Genomic DNA, 9,655 nt, shown 5'->3' on the forward strand with positions numbered 1-9,655 from the left:
CTAAAAAAAAAAAAAAATAATTTATGTCCTGCCGGGCCGTCGGACGTAGACGCGTCTGTTAACGTTGAAGCGCACTGCGTCGCCGCCCTTGTCAGCCGGAGAGTTTACAAGCGGAGACGAGCGACGAGGGGAAAAAAATAAAATAAAGGGAAGAGTGGTTAAAAGTCGTTAAAGATCGCGGACGGACATGAAAGGAACGGCGCGGCTATTAAACGTGAAAGCACTTTGTATGGGGGGGGGAGGGGGGCGTCCTGCGATCTGACAGGCTGTTTGTGTGACTTCGATGTCTCTACGAGCCGCGTCGATCCTCCGAAAGCCATCTTGCTGCTGACATTTCAGCCGCCCGCCCCTTCTCCCGGCGGATTGCTGAATCATCCGGTTTCTAGATTAACCCGCGCACACAGCTTAACGCCTTCCTGGCCGCGGCCTGCTGGCTTGTCGACCCCATCTGCTCGCTGGCCGCTGTATTTATGACGCATTTGAGCGCCACCCACCATCTCCCGTACTCTGAGGATACAGCACAAGGACTGTGAGGGGGTGAGGTGGGACATGGCGGACGCTCGAGATCATTGGATGATGTCGGTGTGGAGATGATTGTACAGAACGTTCTCTCTGCGTGATCTCTCCGGTGTCCCCGGCCCGCGTTGTCTCTTCTCTGACATTCTCCAGACCGGGGAGCGGATTTCTGCGGTCGCTGAGCGCGCATTGTAATGTCTGAGATGTCTGTGTACAATACTCATCACCGGAGGAATGTTGTGCAACGCACGGAGGTTACAGAGATCTGCACGGCATCAAAAACAAGTACCCGGAGCTCGAGTTTATTCCTAATACACCCAATGTGATGAGATATACACTGAGTGGCCAGATTATTATGACCCCCCCATCAAGACTTCGTTGGGCCGCCTCGTGACTCCACGAGATGGTGAAAGGTGATGCGAGGAATCTGACACGGCACTGTTACCCTTCTGTTGTCTTGTACCAGTCTTGCCCCTCCCCCGTTCTGCCCTAACATTGACTAGTCGCTGACGGCCACAATTCGCACGTTCAGACCCAGATTTTCGGCTGACAGTCCGGTCTTTAACCACTTTAACAACAGCTGCTCTTGAACATTTAACGAATTCTGCTGTTTTGTGATACTCGCTCCATGGCTCCGAGCGCCAACAATCATCCCGCGTTCAAAGGCTGTTACATCGCGTTGTTTCCCCGAATCTTCAGAAACAAATCACTTCTACCGTCGTGGTAACCAACCCGCTTCCCTATTTATAATGGTCTGGCCCTCTAGCAACTTCAGCGCCAAATTATAGCTAATCTGCCTACAAACGTCAGGTGGTCATAATAATCCGGCCACTGTGTGTGTGTGTGTGTGTGTGTGTGTGTGTGTGTGTGTGTATATACATATATATATATATATAATGATGACAGGTCCACTTAAGCTCGCCGTCGGCACACACAGGCGGTAGGAGAATTTGGGCTCCCGGCATGAGGAGACTTTTGTCTGCATTACTCAGTATTGTGCTTTGTACGGCCGGACGGCTCGGAGAGGAAAGGAGACCGCGGTGGAATCCCGTCACGCCGCTTTCTCAGACACGATTCTGTGAAAGAATAAAACAGGATGCGGCCTGCGAGAGAGATGCGGATCTGCAGCCCCGGAATGCGCGCAGGGGATTACTTATATAACCTGTTTATTTGTTTATTGCTGCAACCCTCAAAGTGTGACCCGAGCCGGCCGGAAATTCCTGTTTATGAGGAAGGATTTGAATCATTATCCGGAGCTCCCCAAGAAAGATTTACCTTCACTTCCTGTGCCAGTGACAACGATTTCATGAGGCAGGGAAAAGCTACGACAACAAGACGCATGCATCTCTTTAGACTGGTCACATGATGTATTAATATTTTTTCAATTTCTTTCCTTTTTGTTTTACATTTTTTTTTTCCCACATTTTCTCACATTTTTCAGTAGGGATGCACCGATACCACTTTTTTAAGGCCGAGTACGAGTACCGATACTTTTTTCCAAGTACTCACCGATACCAATTACCGATACTTTTTCTTAAAGGGACAGGTCACATTTTTTCTAAAGCAATACAAAATCATGATTTTAGCTCAGTTTTTTAATATTATGAAGAACATGAACACTCTGTAGTGTGGCACAGCTATCATCCAATCGGCCAATCAGCGGGAGAAGAGGTCAAAATAGAGCAGATGACTGAGGACTTGGAGGAGGAGTTCGCGGCCATCTTGCTTGATTGAAGACGCGATGGAGGTCCTGTGAGCGGCGGATTCGGGTCCCTGAAGATGGCGGACGCGGCACAGGTACTCGTTTTTTGTATCGGAGTATTTGCGAGTACGAGTACTCATGCAAATACTCGGTATCGCCGCCGATACCGATGTTTGTATCGGGTCATCCCTATTTTTCAGTTTTGAATTTTTTCTTTTTATATTTTCTTTCCTTTTTTCTATTTTTACATTTTTTTTTACTTTTTTATACATTTTTATATTTTTTACTTTTTTTTTATACATTTACTATTTTTTTTACCTTTTTTTTTTTCTTGCTTTTTTAGTTTTTTAAATTTTTTTTTACAGTTTTTACTCTTTCATATTTCTTTTAAATTGCTTTTTTTACTTTAAATGTTTTTTTTTTTTTTTTAAACTATTTTTACATTTATTACTATTTTTTTCTTTTTGCATTTTTTTGAATGGTCTTTTCCAATGCACAAAAATGTCCTAAAAATTGTACGTGTCCCAATGCACGGTGGGGCGCTGCAGCGTGTTGCAACGCATGTGTGATTCGGAAGGAATGACACTGCAGTACGCCCAGTCATGTAACATGCGTTCCTGCAATGCATAGAATGCCAAAAATCAGAGAGGAGGGCCGGGAATCGAATACAAAACGCTCAGATCTGAGGTCCGGGGGGAGGGACTGTCGGAGGTGATGGCGGTGTCATGGTTTTACATTCCTGAGATGGCGCAGGTGATCGGGATGTGTTGCCGCACTCCGGTATGTGAACGAGCTACGTGCCGGCTTCACATTCTTCATTCTCATCTCTGAGTTCCTGACGCATTTTTCAGCTTCTGGTTTTTCATGCAGGGGATAAAATTCCTGTTCGGTCACAACGTGCTTCTACCCAGGAGGACGAGGAGGCGTGACGAGTTCAGTCACACTATTACTTTGCATTGCTGTATAATGAATTGCTGGGATTTGTAGTCCTCCTATAGCTGGTGGTATTCTGCGTTGCTGTATAATGTATTGCTGGGATTTGTAGTCCTCTATAGCTGGTGGTATTCTGCACTGATGATGGCCGAAAAGCCTGAAACAGCTGTATGTTGTTTGGCATGAATGGCTCTATATTGGGTTATATTTACTCTACACGCCAGAGGTTCTGGATGTGCATTTGGCTGTCAGGGTGGAATGGAATGATTTGCATAGCTCCGCCCACTTTTAATAAATGAGGAATAATCTTATTTTTAGGATCTGTGATGTAATGAGACACGTGTGCCCATCCTCTCCATAACCTGTATGGTGTTAATTCCTCCACTAGGTGGCAGCATTGTACAGCACTGCAGCCATTCATCCTAATGATTCCAATGTAGCAGCATGCAGAGGATAGCAATGCATTCCGAGTCCATGTCATGTATGTACAGATTCACACACACGGGGCAACCTGCAGTCTGCGGGCTGTACAAAAGCAGCGAGGGGAATCCCTTTGCGTGTTTGCAAAGGTATCAGAGAGGCTTGGGGGGCAATTGCCACCCTGCCCCCGGGCCCAGTCCGCCCCTGGGTCAGACTAATCCAGCACATTATTAATCTTAGTGCCCCACTCAATATGACCACAAGCGAGGGGCATACTGAGTGGGGCAACTCAGATTAATAACTTCCAAAAGATGTGGACTGGGAGGGGGGGCTCTTTAAGACTGCGGTGGCGGGGAGAAGAGAACAAGAAGCTCCACTGCTATCGTCTGTGCCCTATTCGATTGGGCTCCTCGGTGGCCACAGCAGTTTCCTCCGCCCACCTCAGCTGCCATTGGTGGGAGAGGAAGACTGCCGAACCGCAGTTGGCTTCTGCTGCTCAGGAGAGAGAGCACCTGGAGCCGGCTGGACGTGCGGCAACCTCGCTGCTCCCCCCACCATCACCAGGAGAAGAAGAGGTCAAAGCAACTGTAAGTCCCTAAATACTTATGACAATATAGTGTATATATATATATATTGTATACACACACTCTCATGGACACTAAGCATATACATGTACAATGTTTATGTTGCCAGTTTGACTTTTTTCCTATTGTGCTTCTTGATGTATTTGAAGAGATCGATCTGTGTTGTTGTCCACTTTTGGTTGTATTACAGATGAGAGATTATGTTCTCCCCCCTTCATGGAGCTTTCTAAGGAATGTGGAGACGACACGCTGACGGTGATCGAGCAGAATGGTCTGGCCTTCCCATTCAGTACGTAATATGACAAACGACCTTTCTCTACTATTCCGCAGTCAGAGAGCTTGTGATGAAGGTTCCGGAGAATATGAGCACACTTTGCCGGGTTTGATTGCTGTCCGGTTTTGTCACCTTTAAAGTTTTTTATAAGTTTTTTGCAGCAGAAAAATATTATAGTCTCTAAGCATATACTCTAAGCAGTAATAACACGACCTGCATGTTCTGAACCGTCCACCAGGCGGCGAGCTCACACCTCTCTTCTGTCATTCCAGTCTGCAAGACCAGGGTGGCTCATGGCACCAACTCACACGAGGTAAGTGTACCTGTGACGGGACGGTCCCAAATTTTGTAACAGTGTTTCCATTTCTGTGTCTTCTATGATTGGTCTTCACTTGCGTGTCATGTGCTTCAGTTTGGGGTATTGCGGTTTTGTAGATGAAATCTCTGCTGCTTTTTTAAAACATTTTCTAAACACTTTCTACATGTTTAATAATTGGATTGTAATGAAGGATCTTCTCTGATGTTACCGTCCCATGTATGGGCTGGTTGTGTCTCTGACCACCGTACATTGGACACTCATTGGTCCAGGACGGCCATCTCCCTCTGTTCACTCAGACTTCTCTGGCATTCTCTCACTTTCCGTGCCCCTTCCTCTCTGTGTGCACACCCCCAATGCATCTTCAGCCTCTGTGCCCTCATTCTTTCTCTCTCTCTCTGCCCCCGCTTTCTCTGCGTGCCCCCAATCCCTCTCTGCGTGGCCCCAATCCCAGCATGTGCTTGCTCTCTATTTCCCATTAGCAATACATTGTAGAGTTCGGTGTCGAGGTAAAAATGTCAACGCCATTATAATGTGGGTATTGGGGATGCAGCTTTGTCTTTTTAGCCTTGCTTAACTACGAGGGAGTCGGTGACCCAGAACAAGCATGCGTTGAGTGAAGTGTCAGGATGCCTCATATGCACATACTTGTTCCAGGTCAGTGACTCACTACGTAATAAAACAAGGACCAGGATGACACCCCTGGAAGAGGCTCCTTTACATACACAGTCAGCACTGGCAGCCCCCATATTTCTGTCCCGTTTGGCCTTGCTTGTCCGCAGCCTGTGTAAGCCTGACTAATCCAGACACTTAGTCTTTTCTATGGGAGAGGGACGGTCCCTCCTCCGAGTTATTCGGCAGTCTGTGTAATCTCCTCTCTGGTTGTGTTCATTCTGTTATTGTGATCTCAGTTTGCTGAAGAGAGTCAATAATCCAACATGGATCAATGCATTCCCTTTAAATAGCTGTCCGTCCTACAGATGTGTTCTGTCTGTCCCGTAGATGGCAATCATATTCAATAAGGAGGGTCTTCGGAGGATACAGCCCCCCTGCGTCATCCAGAGCTTCATCAGCCATAACGCCGTACTTTATAAAGTCTTTGTGGTGGGCGATTCGTACACGGTTGTGGAGCGGCCATCACTGAAGAACTTTTCTCTGGGATCATCAGGTGACATGTCTTTAGGGGCCACGCTCAGTGCTGCAGCTTAGTTCCTTTATTGTATGACGACACCACGGGGATCGTTCAATTCACAGAGCCATTCACCCTGCGAATCTCTATGTGTTCCTTCTGTGCGAATGGAGGCGAAAATGAATCTTCTTAGTAGGGATGCACCAATACTAGTATCGGTATCGGTGCCGATGCCAAGTATTTTGCCGAGTACTCGTACCCGCCCAAATGCTCGGTTGCCCAGCCCGATACTTGAGCCTCCGGTATCAGGAAGCCAGGCAGGGATTCATTACACGCTGCCCAGCTTCCTGATTGGCCGGGAAGCCCGCTCCATGCTTCCTCGTCACCAGGTGACGAGGAAGCATGGAGCGGGCTTCCCGGCCAATCAGGAAGCCGGGCAGCATGCCATTACACGCCCCCCAGATTTCTGACTGGTCAAAAAGCCGGCTTCATGTTCCTTCGTCACCTGATGACGAGGATACATGGAGCTGGCTTCCCGGCCAATCAGCAGGTCTGACACTGTGAATGACGCGTTGAGCAGTTTCCAGATTGGCCAGCTTCTCGACCACTCAGGAAGCTGGGCAAATGGGTCATTGCACGGCGCCTGGCTTCCTGATTGGCCAGAAAGCCAGCTCCAGGCTCCCTCTTCACCTGGTGACGAGGGAGCATGGAGACGGCTTCCCTGCTAATCGGGAAGCCGGGTGGCGAGTCTTTGCACGCCGTCTGACTTCCTTAATGGGACTTACGGTATCGGTATTCGCAGTGGCGTCACAAGGGGGGTGCAGCCCGCGCCCGGGTGACGCCATTGGAGGGGTGACACCAAAATGACTGACAGTCATTTTGGTGTCACCCCCCTCTGAAAAGACGGGCGCTCGGTCATGGACAGTATCAGGAGAGAGAGAGGAGGGGACCCGGCGGCATACCTTATCCCGCCGGGTCACTGTCCATTCCTCTCTCTGCCGGCGTCCATCACCAAGAGTGAGTCATCGCTCACGCACGTGGTGACGTCACGCGCAGTGGGGTGACACTCGGTAACCTCTCCGGGTGTCACCCAGCCTCGGGACCCCCCTGGGTATTTGATATTGGCGAGTACCAAAATAAAATATCAATACTCGTTAACGAAAAAGCGGTGTCGGTGCCTCCCTAGTTCTTCGCATATTTTATTTTCAGGTTGAAGGTAATGTTCCAAAAATACCACATTTTGGCCACAAGAAGGAGCTGAGGAGCAAATTAAATACTTATGTCCTATGCTCCTCATCTCCATCTAGTGGCCATAACGTGGTATTTTCCAAATATTACATTCGACCTGAAAAAAATATATACCAAGAACGTTCATTTTTGCTTCCATTTGTACAGAACGACTGTTCAGAGATTCGCAGGACGATGGGCTCTGCTAAATGTTTATTAATAGACCCCCATATAACATGTTTGTGGCTAAACTGCCCCTTCAGAAATGGTGCATCAACACTCTGGGTGAAGTTCAATCACAATTAATAAATACATTGAAAAGGGGAATTTTTGTGTGGTCTTGTGCAGATGGTCGAGTGTACTGTATATAGATGTATAGAAACGCATGCACGCGGTACAGTATAATCCGATAGGTGCAAAGTCCAAATCCATAAATATTCATTGTCATTTAACTTCACCCAGAGTGTAGCACGGCACGAATGCTGCCACAGCACCCCTCTGTCTGCCGCCATGATCAATGCGTGTGTTCTGCCCTGGCAATGTAATAACCAGGTATTGTAGGCGGAGCTCGGCCGTCCATTGTGCACGCTCTTATACTTCCCTTTCTCTCTCTATACTGCAGACAGAGAATCCATATTCTTCAACAGCCACAATGTGTCCAAGCCGGAGTCGTCGTCGGTCCTGACAGAGGTAAGTGATTGGATTGGTAGAGTTTTCACAATTTAACAATGTGGCTGCCACCAAAACGTCTCCTCAGGGGCGGGGCCTGTGGGTACTTATTCAGTATCCATTCGCCAACCTGTATAAGTCATTGTTACTTTGTATTGGACCAAATAATAATTGCGTGGAAACATTCAGTTCTCGTACTCTGTGTGATCAGATACGGCCCCCCTCCAAATTAAGGAGATCAGGGTGTTTACAGGGAAGGGGATTGTTATTGGCACAGCATACAAAGACATTGTAGACAATTGGGCTCTTCCAGCCTTGTGGTCACAGTTTGGTGAAGACCCTTCTCTGTCCCACCATGACCGTCCCCTCTGTACAAAGCCAGCTCCATAGAGACATGGCGTGACCAGTTTGGTGGGGAGGAACTCAAGTGTCCTGTGCTCATACCTACTGAACACCTTTGGGATGAATTGGAACTCTGATTGTAAGCTGGGTCTTCCAATATCAGTACCTGACCTCACAAATGGGCCCAAATTCCCACAGACACCCTCCAAAATCTTGTAGTTTAAACAGTCTGGTGTGGGGGAAACTTGAGCGTCCTGCACAGAGCCCTGGACTCAACCCCACTGAACACCTTTGGGATGAATTGGAACACTGAATGTGAGCCCGGGTCTTCTCATCCAACGTCAGCACCTGACCTCACAAATGGGCCCAAATTCCCACAGGCACACTCCCAAAATCTTGTGGGAAGTCTTCCTAGGTGAGGATGTTATAGCCACAAAGGGAGGCCAACTTCATAGTAATGGCCCTGGCTTTGGAATGGGATGTCCAATAAGCTCATATAGGTGTGATGGTCGGGTGTTGGCGTACATGTCTTTGTTATGTTGTATTAGGAACCCTTCACTGGAGAAACCTGAACTCCATCATTTCGAGGGGCTCCTCACTTTTTGGCCATGTAGTGTATATTGAAGTTTTATTGCTGCCTTAGTTGGGAAGATTCCCTCTTGCCTTTTGTAGTCTGATGACATTGGGAAGCGAGGAGACATCTCTACGGCGAACACACAGAAAGTAAATCTTTGTTACACTATACAGGTGAAACTGGAATAATTAGAATATCGTGCAAAGTTCATTTATTTCACTAATGCAACTTATGCGGTGAAACTAATATATGAGACTCATTACATGCAAAGCAAGATAGTTCAAGCCGTGATTTGTCATCATTGTGATGATTATGGCTTACAGCTCATGAAAACCCCAAGAACCCCAAATCCATAACCTCAAAACATGGGAATATTACATGCAATCAATAAAACAAGGATTGTACATAGAACAATATCGGACCTCTGAAAAGTACAAGCATGCATATGTACTCAGTACTTGGTTTGGGCCCCTTTTGCAGCACTTACTGCCATTACTTTTGCACGATATTCTAATTATTCGAGTTTCACCTGTAGGTGGGTCTCTGATCACCTCTGGGTCTCGGCGAGATTTGTGTCCATCTGTGGTCAGCTCATCTGATGGTTGTGAGGCGGGATCAGGTTCTTTGTAATGGGTTTTTACCCGATACAATACTTTTACTGCAATACTCAAACTTCTGTAGTAAGTTTATTCCGCCCAAAGACTCTCAGCACTGGTCCTTTTCTGGGTTTAATGACTCCCGCCATCATCCAACCCACCTGCTGTGAGCTCAGGCTATCATGGACGAATACCAGCGCCACGCTCTTCACCCCTGCTCCCCCTTCTTTGACATTATTAGTCTCCTTTAAATTTTCCCTACAAATGAAAATGTAAAGGGCGGTGGGGGGGAGGCGGCGTTGCAACCCCCTGAGTTGGCAGAAACACAAGGAAATATTCCATCACCGTCTGCTAGAGATGGAGGACTCCGGGG

At 47.5% G+C, this 9,655-nt stretch overlaps 1 protein-coding gene across 1 annotated transcript in view; it reads left to right on the forward strand.

Moving 5' to 3' along the window:
* The window catches only part of ITPK1 (inositol-tetrakisphosphate 1-kinase), a 70,541-nt gene that overhangs the window by 58,110 nt on the left and 2,776 nt on the right, over positions 1-9,655 (forward strand). Inside the window, exons 5-8 of the mRNA XM_018558499.1 lie at positions 4,346-4,444; positions 4,702-4,742; positions 5,748-5,913; positions 7,724-7,791. Of these exons, the coding sequence (XP_018414001.1) occupies positions 4,346-4,444; positions 4,702-4,742; positions 5,748-5,913; positions 7,724-7,791 (374 nt within the window). The remainder of the gene's footprint in view (positions 1-4,345; positions 4,445-4,701; positions 4,743-5,747; positions 5,914-7,723; positions 7,792-9,655) is intronic.

Source organism: Nanorana parkeri, unplaced genomic scaffold (assembly GCF_000935625.1).
Source record: "Nanorana parkeri isolate BGI_ZX_2015 unplaced genomic scaffold, ASM93562v1 scaffold344, whole genome shotgun sequence".
Lineage (NCBI taxonomy): Eukaryota > Metazoa > Chordata > Amphibia > Anura > Dicroglossidae > Nanorana > Nanorana parkeri.